The 13,182-nt window shown below is 37.2% G+C and overlaps 2 protein-coding genes across 2 annotated transcripts; both read right to left on the minus strand.

Moving 5' to 3' along the window:
- Positions 1–3,403: 3,403 nt before the first annotated feature.
- Positions 3,404–5,447, minus strand: LOC120413464 (vesicular glutamate transporter 2-like). Its single transcript, XM_039574302.2, has 4 exons — positions 5,092–5,447; positions 4,852–5,026; positions 4,673–4,792; positions 3,404–4,612 (listed from the first exon to the last, which is right to left on the minus strand). Exons 1-4 carry the CDS (start codon positions 5,223–5,225, stop codon positions 3,482–3,484), a joined length of 1,560 nt encoding a protein of 519 aa, XP_039430236.1. The 5' UTR covers positions 5,226–5,447; the 3' UTR covers positions 3,404–3,481.
- Positions 5,448–5,650: 203 nt separating this feature from the next.
- LOC120413466 (sialin-like) lies at positions 5,651–9,678 on the minus strand. The gene is made up of 4 exons (XM_039574304.2): positions 9,480–9,678; positions 9,229–9,403; positions 9,047–9,166; positions 5,651–8,981 (listed from the first exon to the last, which is right to left on the minus strand). The coding sequence occupies exons 1-4, from the start codon at positions 9,506–9,508 to the stop codon at positions 7,842–7,844; spliced, it is 1,464 nt and encodes a 487-aa protein (XP_039430238.1). The 5' UTR covers positions 9,509–9,678; the 3' UTR covers positions 5,651–7,841.
- Positions 9,679–13,182: the final 3,504 nt, after the last annotated feature.

The following is a 13,182-nucleotide window of genomic DNA, read 5'->3' on the forward strand; positions in this document are numbered from 1 at the left end:
GAGCGCTGGAAGAAAAAAAGAACTAAGCTGAAAATAGGAAAATGGGCGTGGTCCAAAGCATTCTCGACTGGTTTGTGGAAATATTTTTTCTAAATGCTTGTCAAAGGAATAGAATAACTTTTAGTAAAAGTGAAAATAAACAGAAATGTTCACAAAAAGTTGCTCAACTCGTTGGTGTACTTGGTTTTAGTAAATTTCAAGGAACACTCCAGATTATCCAGCATCGATCAAACACGACCGCTTATTAGGCTTAAAATGGGTATATTTCCCCTATATCAATAAAAATGTAACTAAATTCAATTCTCTCAAGCATGAGATTTTTTTGTCCTTTGTCCTTCAACAAAGTTGTAAGAAATTACACTTCTAAAAGAATCTCACACTTGGACAATGTTTTACGAGACCTGCGCCACATGCCGGTAAAATTCTGAAACGATGTTTTTCCCCATACATTTTGGCAAATTTTCCCGTACTAAATTCAACGATCATAAGCGGCCGCTGCACCTTAACCAATTTCACTCAAAATTGGTACAGTTATTTATTTTTGCCTAAAAAAATAAGCCAGGGGATATCTCTTGAAATCTTCCAAAATTTTCAATTTTGTTCATACAAGAAGCTGGAAAAATATTTAAAATTCTGAATCTTGAGAACGAATTTTCTGATCGATTTGGTGTCTTCGGAAAAGTTGCATTTGCTTAAAATTTTTTGAAACAAATAATTAAACTTTAAATAAATATTTCTTTAAATTGGGATTTTCACAAAAAAAATGTTTTCTTTTTCTTCATCTTTTGATCCTTGGCTGGTCCTAATATAAAAAAAAAACACTATATCTCGGATTAGTTTTCAAAAAGATGTAAGAGCCAATGGTAAACAAAGCCTTTTTTGCTTCGGTATTCGACCAACTTACGAAAAACCAATTTCAAAAATGCTTAAGATTGTTCATCTACACGTCTTTCAAGTGTCCCAAAATAAAAATAAATGAAACTTAGTTACAATTTGGAGAAAAACGAATATTAGTGTCGGAGGTCACAGTGGCTCTTACGGCTTTTTGGAAACTCACCCGAGATATGAAAATGTACAATACCCGTGCAAGGTACGTACAAATTAAATTATGTACATTTTTGACTTTATTTTCAGATCTAAATCAAATTTACAATTGAAAAGTACTTGAAATAAATATCGATATCTTGCACCATTCTCAGGTTAAAGCCCACCTAAAATTGTTTTTTTTTTTTTTTGTTGATAACGTGACTTTTTTTACTTTAAGAAGTCATGATCAGGCTTGACTATCTCTGAAAGTATTTTTTCGAAATAATCAGAAAACTTCATGTAAATTTGCTTCTAGGACATTGAAAATTCGATCAATAGTGAAATTAATCCGATTTAAAATGTCAAAAAAATCAATTAGAATCATTTGAAAAGGCCAAAAAACACTTGTTTTCAACCATATGTGTATTAGTGATGATCCTAAAATTCAGAATATATGTTTAATCAAAAATCCATAGGAAATTTAACAATAATTTATTTTTTTGTCATTGAAAATCAAACGCACGTCTGATATTATAGATGAAAAATTTGCAATTGACAATTTCTAGAAAATATAGCATTAATTATTTACAAAACAATATTTTTATAACTACACAGCTAAAAAAGTAGTAATCCAGCTGCGTGTAAAAGGCCTGGGTGTAAAATAAATATTGCACTATTTTATGGAATTTTATGTGATTTTACACCCTGAAATATGTAGCTCATCAGTATGGGAAACTTACTTGACCGAAATGACAAGCTCATATATGCGTTTATCCAAACAGCTTTTCATCGGTATGATGGCCGAGTGGACTAAGGTGCCAGTCCTTGCTGTCGGTGCTGGGTTTGAATCCCGTCAGTTGCAACTTTTTTTTTGTGTTTGCAAAAATTGTACATTCAGTGTGTAATATTAAGTGTTTATTTTGACGAAGGTGATGTGCATGCTTTTGCATGCGATTTTACCATCGGATTTTTTACAGTGTAGCTCAGCTTTCATAGGACCTTTGCAAATCAAAATTATGGCTTTCTGGGAGTGATTATAATAGGTAGATTAGGCTGAAAATTATAATTTCATAAAGTTATTGAAAAATGATTTTGAAATTGATGAAACAACGAAAGTTGATATTATTTTATATTAAAATGTTCAGGAAAAGTAGCTATTTCAAATGAACCAAGAAACTTGATGATTTAATTGAAAATGGCTGAGGATTTCTTATTGGAATCATGAGTCACCGCTTAAAAGGCTGAAAATATGTAAATTCCCTTACGTTACATCCATTTCGATATCGAGCACCGTTTTCAAGTAAAAGTCACCTGAAGTTGATTTTATGTTAATAACATGACATTTTTTTTTCCTTTAGAATTCATGATCAAACTTAACCGTCTATGGAAATATGTTTTTTTTAAAGCTCAGAAAATTTCTAATAAATTTGAAAATTGATAGAAAAAAACAGAAAAAAATAATTTTCTCTGCTTCACCAAAATAGTGTTAATTTTTTAAAGAGACAAAAACTCTACAGTCGTGCGTTCGATTTTCAATGACAAAAAATTAAATTATTGTTAAATTTCCTATGTTTTTCAAAAATCATGATTTTTTCGAAAAAAAAGAAAATAAAATTCAACACTGTCAAATGAATGTTGACCAACTTGTGCAACAGCTCAAAAGATGGCATTTTTTAGCATCCAAATATTTCCAAAAATGAGAATTTTTAAGAATTGTAGGATTGTTTCTATTTTCAAGAGTTTCGCAATTTAATCTTTCTACGACCAATTTTGTCAAAAGCTTCAGAGCAAAAAAAAGCTTGGCAAACCCTCAAAAACTACTTTTTTTTAGTAACAATTCGTGGCATTGTTTTAGAAAGAAGTGATCTTCAGAGCACATTTTAATCTAAAGGGTAAAAAATTACAGCCATTTTAAGGAAAAAAAGCAATTTTGAAATTTTAAGTGGTATTTTTCTTTAAGCTTGAACATGTTTAATTTTCAAGGGAAATGTGTATAGGTCCACCTTAACGGAATTCGAAAATTGTCCACCTATATATTTTTTCCATGTTATTTTGCCACAGCATCTGAATACGCCTTTATGACTGAGCCAAAGTTTCAACAAAGTTTAGCATAGAAACCCAAAACATGACCAAAGATCTTTCCCTCCAAAAACTTTAGAATTTTTCGGAAAATATTTTTTATGTTTTCACTTTGCATTTGAAACTACTTACTTTTCTTGTCATTCACAAATGACGAAACCGCTTACTTTTCTTCTCAAAAAATAACAGAACCGATCAGTAATTCTTTTCGACATAAGTGCTGAAAAGTCCTACTTTTTTTAAGACATAGGGACCCTAAAGTGTCCAACGAAAAATCATGGCAATGATGGATTGTTCGAATTAAGTTTATTGTGGTAATTGCATAAATTACAGATTCACTGAACTAAAGCCTAAATCACAACATCTGACAAACAGTTCAATCTTCCACACTTAACCTATTGTCGAAACCCTTCTTATCACCTCCATTTTCCACCCTCTTCCGTTCCTGCACCTCGATCGACCACGGTTGCAGCTCCCCGGACGCCCAGAACCAGTACACCACGAATCCCACCATGTTCACCCCGGCCGTAATGTAGAACACTAACTGCCACTCGTCGGCCGTTTTGTTGCTCGTCAACAACCCGGTCACAACGGGCGCAATGATCCCGGCCAACGTGCTGACCGAGTTGACGATCCCCATGATGACCCCGGCACTCTTCGGTGACAGATCCAGCGCGTTCACTCCGTAGCCGGACCACGCGAACGCACCCATCGCTATGGCTAGGGTAATGCAGACGATCGTGGGGACCGCCCGAAGGATCAGGGCGCCCGTGGTCATGAACGCCGCTTGGGTTATGAAGGACAGGCAGTTGAAGTTTCGCCGGACCTGGGTGGTCGTTAGGATGTTCCGGATCTGGAACCAATCTGCCAGGTAGCCGGCTATGCTTAGGGCGATTCCCATAGCTGCGTAGGGTAAGGCAGAAATTGATCCTGATGATTGGACCTCGAAGTGGAGAGCGTCCCTTAAGAATGAGGGCATCTGAGTCAGCATGTTGTAGAAGCCCCAGCTCTGGCAGAATCCGGCCACTATCGTGGCGTAGACGGCCTTTGAGGTTAGGATCCCCTTCCAGGGGTGCTCGATCTTCTCCGGTACTCCCTCCACGATCCCCAAACTCTTCAGGATAAACTCCTTCTCGCGCAGCGTAATGAAGCGATCGCATTCCGGAGATTGTCGCACTACAGCGAACCAAGCTACGAACCACACACAACCAGCTGTTCCAAAGATGTAGAACGCACTCTCCCAACTCCACAGCTTCGCTACGAATCCAGTCAACGTCATCGATATGATCGTACCGACAAACACCCCGGCAAAGGTGAACAGAACCATTCGCGATCGCTCGTTCGGCGGTGCCCATTTGGACCAGACAATGTGCAGGCAGGGTATGGTCACCCCCTGCGCCATCCCCTGGAGCACTCGGTTAACGATGAGCCAGCCGACACCTCCGTACGCTGACAGCGGAGTCAGTAGCGTTAGAACTGCCGTAATACCCAGACCCGTGCCGACAATCTGTAATGATTGGGGGGTAATTAGACAAAGTCACGCAAGTCTACACCCAACATTGTTTACATTCGTCGCTCCGAATCGATTCGCCAGAACGCCAGCCGGAACCTGCGTTACGAGGTACCCGTAGAAGAACGAACTCAGCACGTGACCTCGGACCGATGAACTCCAGTCGAACGATTGCACCTGAGATATTAAACACACTTAATCATCTAACTGCCGCACTAATCTCAATCAATTATCACGTTTTCAACGGTGTCATTCCCTCGAGAAACCGTCCGATTCTCGGTCATTGCCACGATCGCAATACTCAACGTAACTCGCATCGTGTACATCACCATGCACCCGAGGAAGGCCAACAGGACCACCACGTACCGGCGACGCTTCCAGAACATCCACCGGGGAGCGTCGATCCCATCGCTGATGAGAATGCAAAGATCAATCAACTCCACGTAACGTCATCAACCCCAGCCAACAAACCGAACCATAGCTTACTACTCTGCACTGCATCCATGATCAACGTCCCGAAACTAGAACCGATCGAGGGCGTCCACTGGACGCTACTAACAACGCTCTCGTCAAACTTAGCCAAGTTATAAGAGGTAGTACCGACCAACATAATCCCACCGAACTAAGCTGATCGTCAACCGTCGCGTAATGAACCGTTGACACGTGAATTAAACCCCCAACAATTGACAATACCGCACAAACCTAGCAGACTCTTACGAGTTCACGTGCAGCGTCACCCGCAATTACCGCGCTACGACAAGTTAGCATATCTGGTCAGCCGGCTGGACCGCCCCCGCAGATACAGTCATCAATGGAAGGTACTTAAAAACGGGTTGATAATGGCTCCCGCCCACCTGCAATCGGGTGGAATGCTTTCACTGCATCGTTGCGATCGGACTTCTGACGTAGGTAAGTTGTAAGTGGTTGTTACGCTGTAGTTTGCTAGTATTGTTGGAAGGGGAACTGCGAATTCCTGGAATTGTTTTAACTGTGCTAGGGTATCGAAAAAAAAACACAACATTTTAGCATCTTCAAAATAACAAAATTTAATATTAAAGCGAAAAAAGAATGTTAATCGAAACATAAGTTGGTAATGTTAATAATCCAATTTTTAATAAGAATAAGTTTTAAACATCCAATTTGTTTCTATTTCTCTGATATCACAAATTTGCAAATTTGCACGAACGTACGTTTGTGTATAATAGTGTTCAAGGAAAATGGAACTTATGCTATTCTGCCTTTTTCTTCGTTCTACCTTTTTTCTTCCTTGTAATTAATAATTCACCTACTGAACAATTCTGTACAAAATCAAACGTTGAATCAAACGTGAGAGCCTTCCCTAAGGATAAATCAGCGATGTTGTGTCATTGTCACAGTCGCCATACATTTGGCAGCTGCACAGTAAAAAAAATGACGGTAATATTGTAACTCTGTATATTTTGAAGGAATTTTCAGATGGATTTGGTGTTTTCGGCAAAGATGTAATTATTGAGAATTGCTCTATAAATTTTATTATTCGATATAAAAAATTTAACATTAAGTTGGTGAGATACAATGCAATGAATAAAAATCAAAAAAATTTCTGATTTTATCTTTTTTTGTTATTAAACCTTTTTTCTCAAAAGACGATAGCTTGACAAATATTTGTTAGATTTTGAATGTAAAAGAAAGAAACATTTGAATTTTTTTTTCGATCCAAAAGGTTGAAAATCAATATTTAGGGATTTGGTGACTCTTAGAAAACCCTAATTTAATGAATTTTTGTTCTATGCAAGGCTGTATCTCAGCAATTAATTTTCCAATTGTGAAAGTCTAAAATTGAAAATTATTGAGCATTTTCACAGCTATTGAAAAAAATGTTTTTATTTATGTACTTGGACAGACATTTTTTTCAAATCAAAAATATTCCTAATTTTACCATAAAAAAACTAAAAATGGATAGAACTTGAAAATTATGCATTTTATCAAAAAAATACTTTTCGATTAAAAATTCGATTTAGAGAAATATAATTTTTGAAAAAAATAAGTTTAGCAAAAAGCGTAAACGAAAATTCGTGTTCTTTTTATTCAGAATAATCCTCATTAGTACCAACAACTTCGCTGGGGACACCAAATCGATAAAATTTTCAAAATTACAGATTTTCGAATATGGAAATATGGACAGCTACAAAAATTGTATGAAGACATAGGGAAGACATCCTTTGATCATGGGAAAGAAAAATTATATTTCCAGAATTCAGGGAAATTTTCTCAACTTAAAAAACTATTTTTTTTATAATCTTAATAGGATTTGTGCAAAAAGTTAAAATTAATGTCATTTCGTTGCATGCTAATGTGCCATCCCGTTTTTGGAAACACGACTTTTCGACTCATTTCCTCTCGTCAAAAATGACTAATGAAAGAGACTAACTTCATTTCTCTTCTAAATTTTTGATCGAAACCCAATCTAAAACTTCACACAATAATGAACAATTCAAAAATTGATGTTGATTTTTGACAAGCAAGAATTGTTGAAATATTCGTGTTGCCAAATACGGGATGGCACTGTGAAATATTTTAATCTATTTTGTACCAATAAAATCATTAATTTCATAGTTATTTTTTCCAAGTCCTCGGTAAAACGTCACTTTTGTCAATCTGATCACAAAAAGTTCACTCATCTTAAATGAAACTCTTAAAAAGCTCAAAGCATTCGAAAAAAACAATATGGCGGTCGAAATGGCAATGATGAAATATTCTTAACAGATGTGTGGGATTGAAACATGCAATCAGCCAATCAATTACAGTCCAAACTCGATTATTCGTTGATCGATTATCCAAAACATTCCAGAAATTTTCGTATAATCAAATTATGGACAATAATATTTTTACGAGCTTTATTTGAGCTCAGTTAATTTTAGTCAAAATTAAGAAGTTGATTGCTTTTTAAATAACTGTATGCCTTTTTGCAATATTTCCTCTTAGCCATTTTGGCCACCATCTTACAATTTTGAAATCACTTTTTAGCACCTGAAATTTTCATTAGGCATCTTTTTTAAATACTATTTTTTTTTTTAGTTCCGCTTTTCACAGGTTTTTCAGCACCCGTTCTAAAATACGTCATCATTCAATTGAGATCATTTAACACATAATTGCACTTCAATATCCAGGTTAAAACCAAAATAAATATGCCCTCAAATTAATTTGAAAACTGGTCTATAAGCTTAAAAAGGACTACTAGAAGGACCTAATCCACAATGCTCAACCGGTTTTCATAACCTTTCTTCTCCTGCGTCCCACCACTTTTACCCAGCCGGTTCCGCTCCTGCACCTCAAGTGACCACGGTTGCAGCTCACCGGAAGCCCAACACCAGTACACCACAAGCCCGATCATGTTCACCACAGCGGTAATATAAAACACCTGCCTCCACTCGTCGTGACGGTTATGCGTCGTGAGCGACCCCGTCACAACCGGTGCGATGATCCCGGCCAGCGTGCTGACCGTGTTCGTGATGCCCATCATGACGCCGGCACTTTTCGGCGACAGGTCCAGATGGTTGACGGCGTACCCGGACCAGGCGAATGCGCCCATCGAGACCGCTAGCGTGATGCAGGCGATGGTCGGGATCGGTTTCAGGATGAAGGCTCCGATGGTCATGAAGATGGCTTGGGTTAGGAAGGAGAGACAGTTGAAGTTGCGCCGAACCTGGGTTGTGGTCATGATGCCCTTGATCTGGAACCAGTCGGCCAGGTAGCCGGCTATGCTGAGGGTTATGCCCATGGCTAGGTATGGGAGAGCGGATATCGATCCGGTTGCTTGCACCTCGAAGTGGAGGGCTTCTTTTAAGAATGTTGGTAACTGGGTCATCATGTTGTAGAAGCCCCAGTTCTGACAGAATCCGGCCACTATTATGGCGTAGACTGCCTTCGAGGTTAGGATGCCCTTCCAGGGATGGTTGTACTTATCCGATTCGCCCTCGGTGATTCCAAGACTCTGCAGAATGAAATCCTTCTCCTTGATTGTGATGAAGGGATCCTTCTCCGGAGTGGGTCGAACAGTTAGGAACCACGCAACGAACCATAGACAACCGATTGATCCAAAGATGTAGAAGGCACTCTGCCAGCCCCAGAGATTCGAAACGACTCCCGTCAGCAGCATCGATATGATCGTTCCGACGAATACGCCGGCAAAGGTGAACAGTACCATCCGCGATCGTTCACTCGGTGGAGCCCACTTGGACCAGCAGGTGTGAATACTGGGTATACAAACGCCCTGCGCCATCCCTTGAAGCACCCGATTCGCTATGAGCCAGCCAAAACCTGCGCAGGCACACAATGGGGTCAGCAGTGTGAGAACCGCTGTAATACCCATCCCTATTCCAACGAGCTGCAAGTATAGAGATAAGCAGATAGTTTTGTACATGATCGCACGCGTACTCGTCGATTGTTTACGTTTGTTGCTCCGAATCGATTTGCTAGGATTCCAGCTGGCACCTGGGTGAGCATGTACCCGTAGAAGAATGAACTCAACACGTGACCCCGAATCGAAGAACTCCAGTCGAACGCTTGTTCCTACAGGATATAAGAAAAAGTTAAACCTCAAATCGATTCAATACCTTCCACCCAAAACTCACATATCCAACGGTGCCATTCTCAAGCGAGATCGTCCGGTTTTCGGTCATGGCCACGATCGCGATGCTCATCGCGACCCGCATCGTGTACATCACCGTGCAGCCCAGAAAGGTCATCATCACCAGCACGTACCGGCGACGCTTCCAAAACATCCACAGCGGAGCGTCGATTCCATCGCTGCGAAAGAAAAACAAAGCAGACCCTCAACGGTGTCATCCAACTACTAGCAAGTTAGTGTAGGGGGTAGACTCACCTTAATTTACTACTTTGTAGTGCATCCATGTCGTCCAGGAGGAGGAAAAAAGCGTTGAACTCCGCGTGGCAAAACCAGAACCGATCGGAAGCGTCGCCCGGACGCAACTAAACTACGCGATGGCTATCGTTGCTGCCGATTGCGCGCCTGATCATCGCTAAGGTGTGTTGCTCAGCATCACTGTTAACACTTAATTGACCTGGACCTAATTTGAATGAAAAAAAGAGAAAAAACGTGCGTAGATCAGCTGGACATGACTGTTTGGGAATCTGACATTATGACTGGAAACAGTAACATACGTGGAAACTTTTCAATTGTTTGTTAGCAACTGCATTTAGCACGTGCGATCATGAACTTCTATCTCAGCACAATTAAATGGAAGCTATAGCTAGGAATAGTGACATTCAGGAGCGTGCTGTTATGACTGATTTTTCCCAACATAAAGACTATTCTATTCGAGCCTTAGATGAAGTGTTTTATCTATCTATAGTCAGAATTGGAACATTTGAATTTACTACATAATTTTCGGAACCTAATCAAACTTAACGAAAATCTTCACAATAATGAATCAGCATTAGGGTGCCCAGAAAAAGGAACGTTTTCCAAAACCTCGCAACAAGCTGAATATTGTTGTTGAGCTTTTTAGGACTCTGGGCCAAACATGAGCACAATCGGTCAACATTTACCCATAGGTATTTTAAGGTGAAGTTTGTTTGGGAAAAATCTTATTTGTCTTTTTTGCCTTTTTTGTCTTTTTTGTCTTTTTTGTCTTTTTTGTCTTTTTTGTCTTTTTTGTCTTTTTTGTCTTTTTTGTCTTTTTTGTCTTTTTTGTCTTTTTTGTCTTTTTTGTCTTTTTTGTCTTTTTTGTCTTTTTGTCTTTTTTGTCTTTTTTGTCTTTTTTGTCTTTTTTGTCTTTTTTGTCTTTTTTGTCTTTTTTGTCTTTTTTGTCTTTTTTGTCTTTTTTGTCTTTTTTGTCTTTTTTGTCTTTTTTGTCTTTTTTGTCTTTTTTGTCTTTTTTGTCTTTTTTGTCTTTTTTGTCTTTTTTGTCTTTTTTGTCTTTTTTGTCTTTTTTGTCTTTTTTGTCTTTTTTGTCTTTTTTGTCTTTTTTGTCTTTTTGTCTTTTTTGTCTTTTTTGTCTTTTTTGTCTTTTTTGTCTTTTTTGTCTTTTTTGTCTTTTTTGTCTTTTTTGTCTTTTTTGTCTTTTTTGTCTTTTTGTCTTTTTTGTCTTTTTTGTCTTTTTTGTCTTTTTTGTCTTTTTTGTCTTTTTTGTCTTTTTTGTCTTTTTTGTCTTTTTTGTCTTTTTTGTCTTTTTTGTCTTTTTTGTCTTTTTTGTCTTTTTTGTCTTTTTTGTCTTTTTTGTCTTTTTTGTCTTTTTTGTCTTTTTTGTCTTTTTTGTCTTTTTTGTCTTTTTTGTCTTTTTTGTCTTTTTTGTCTTTTTTGTCTTTTTTGTCTTTTTTGTCTTTTTTGTCTTTTTTGTCTTTTTTGTCTTTTTTGTCTTTTTTGTCTTTTTTGTCTTTTTTGTCTTTTTTGTCTTTTTTGTCGATTTTGACGATTTTGACGATTTTGACAATTTTGACAATTTTGACAATTTTGACAATTTTGACAATTTTGACAATTTTGAAAATTTTGACAATTTTGACGATTTTGACGATTATGACGATTTTGACGATTATGACGATTTTGACGATTTGACGATTTTGTCGATTTTGACGGTTTTGACGATTTTGACGATTTTGACGATTTTGACGATTTTGACGATTTTGACGATTTTGACGATTTTGACAATTTTGACGATTTTGACGATTTTGACAATTTTGACGATTTTGACAATTTTGACAATTTTGACGATTTTGACGATTTTTAAATTTTACGATTTTGTCGATTTTGTCGATATTGTCGATATTGTCGAGATTGTCGATTTTGTCGATTTTGTCGATTTTATGGATTTTGTCGATTTTGTTGATTTTGTCGATTTTGTCGATTTTGTCGATTTTGACGATTTTGTCGATTTCGTCGATTTTGTCGATTTTGTCGGTTTCGTCGATTTTGTCGATTTTGTCGATTTTGTCGATTTTGTCAATTTTGTCGATTTTGTCGATTTTGACGATTTTGACGATTTTGACGATTTTGACGATTTTGTCGATTTTGTCGATTTTGTCGATTTTGACGATTTTGTCAATTTTTTCGATTTTGTCGATTTTGTCGGTTTTGACGATTTTGACGATTTTGACGATTTTGACGATTTTGACGAATTTGACGAATTTGGCGATTTTGACGATTTTGACGATTTGGACGATTTTGTCGGTTGACGATTTGGTCGATTTTGACGATTTTGTCGATTTTGAAGATTTTGACGATTTTGTCGATTTTGTCGATTTTGACGATTTTGACGATTTTGTCGAATTCGTCAATTTTGTCGATTGACGATTTGGTCGACTTTGTCGATTTTGACGATTTTGTCGATTTTGTCGATTTTGTCGATTTTGTCGATTTTGTCGATTTTGTCGATTTTGTCGATTTTGTCGATTTTGTCGATTTTGTCGATTTTGTCGATTTTGTCGATTTTGTCGATTTTGTCGATTTTGTCGATTTTGTCGAGTTTGTCGATTTTGTCGATTTTGTCGATTTTGATGATTTTGTCGGTTTTGTCGATTTTCTTGATTTTGTTGATTGACGATTTTGACGATTTTGACGATTGACGTTTTTGACGATTTTGATGATTTTGACAGTTTTGACGATTTTGATGATTTTGACAGTTTTGACGATTTTGACGATTTTGATTATTTTGAAGATTTTGACGATTTTGTCGATTTTGACGATTTTGTCGATTTTGAAGATTTTGACGATTTTGTCGATTTTGTCGATTTTGACGATTTTGACGATTTTGTCGAATTCGTCAATTTTGTCGATTGACGATTTGGTCGACTTTGTCGATTTTGACGATTTTGTCGATTTTGTCGATTTTGTCGATTTTGTCGATTTTGTCGATTTTGTCGATTTTGTCGATTTTGTCGATTTTGTCGATTTTGTCGATTTTGTCGATTTTGTCGATTTTGTCGATTTTGTCGATTTTGTCGAGTTTGTCGATTTTGTCGATTTTGTCGATTTTGATGATTTTGTCGGTTTTGTCGATTTTCTTGATTTTGTTGATTGACGATTTTGACGATTTTGACGATTGACGTTTTTGACGATTTTGATGATTTTGACAGTTTTGACGATTTTGATGATTTTGACAGTTTTGACGATTTTGACGATTTTGATTATTTTGAAGATTTTGACGATTTTGAAGATTTTGACGATTTTGACGATTTTGACGATTTTGACGATTTTGACGATTTTGTCGATTTTGTCAATTTTATCGATTTTGTCGATTTTGTCGATTTTGTTGATTTTGGCGATTTTGTCGATTAACCTTCTTGGTACAATACTATTTAGCACTCCTATACCAGGTCACAAACGAGTCATAACTAGCCTAAGACGAATCTTTTCAAAACTGATAAACCCTACGAAACCGTTTGATCTACTCACCTCTCCTATCTCACCTTTAACGCTGTGAGTCACCCAAACAATACGCGTATGATTGAGTTCCTCGATGACTGTATTAATCAAGGGTCGAATAGATAAGAGCAATAATATTTACTCGTGAGTAATTAGGCTTTTTTGTGAATAAAAAGTGTATTTTCTTAAACCTTGGATTCTAATT

This window comes from Culex pipiens, chromosome 3 (assembly GCF_016801865.2).
Source record: "Culex pipiens pallens isolate TS chromosome 3, TS_CPP_V2, whole genome shotgun sequence".
NCBI lineage: Eukaryota > Metazoa > Arthropoda > Insecta > Diptera > Culicidae > Culex > Culex pipiens.

Coding starts and splice junctions, on each gene's coding strand:
- LOC120413464 (XM_039574302.2), bottom strand. CDS start 5,225: ATGTTGGTCGGTACTACCTCTTATAACTTGGCTAAGTTTGACGAGAGC. Junction 5,027..5,091: donor GTGCAGAGTAGTAAGCTATG/GTTCGGTTTGTT, acceptor CATTCTCATCAG/CGATGGGATCGACGCTCCCC. Junction 4,793..4,851: donor GGAATGACACCGTTGAAAAC/GTGATAATTGAT, acceptor TTAATATCTCAG/GTGCAATCGTTCGACTGGAG.
- LOC120413466 (XM_039574304.2), bottom strand. CDS start 9,508: ATGGATGCACTACAAAGTAGTAAATTAAG. Junction 9,404..9,479: donor CTACAAAGTAGTAAATTAAG/GTGAGTCTACCC, acceptor TTTCTTTCGCAG/CGATGGAATCGACGCTCCGC. Junction 9,167..9,228: donor AGAATGGCACCGTTGGATAT/GTGAGTTTTGGG, acceptor TATATCCTGTAG/GAACAAGCGTTCGACTGGAG.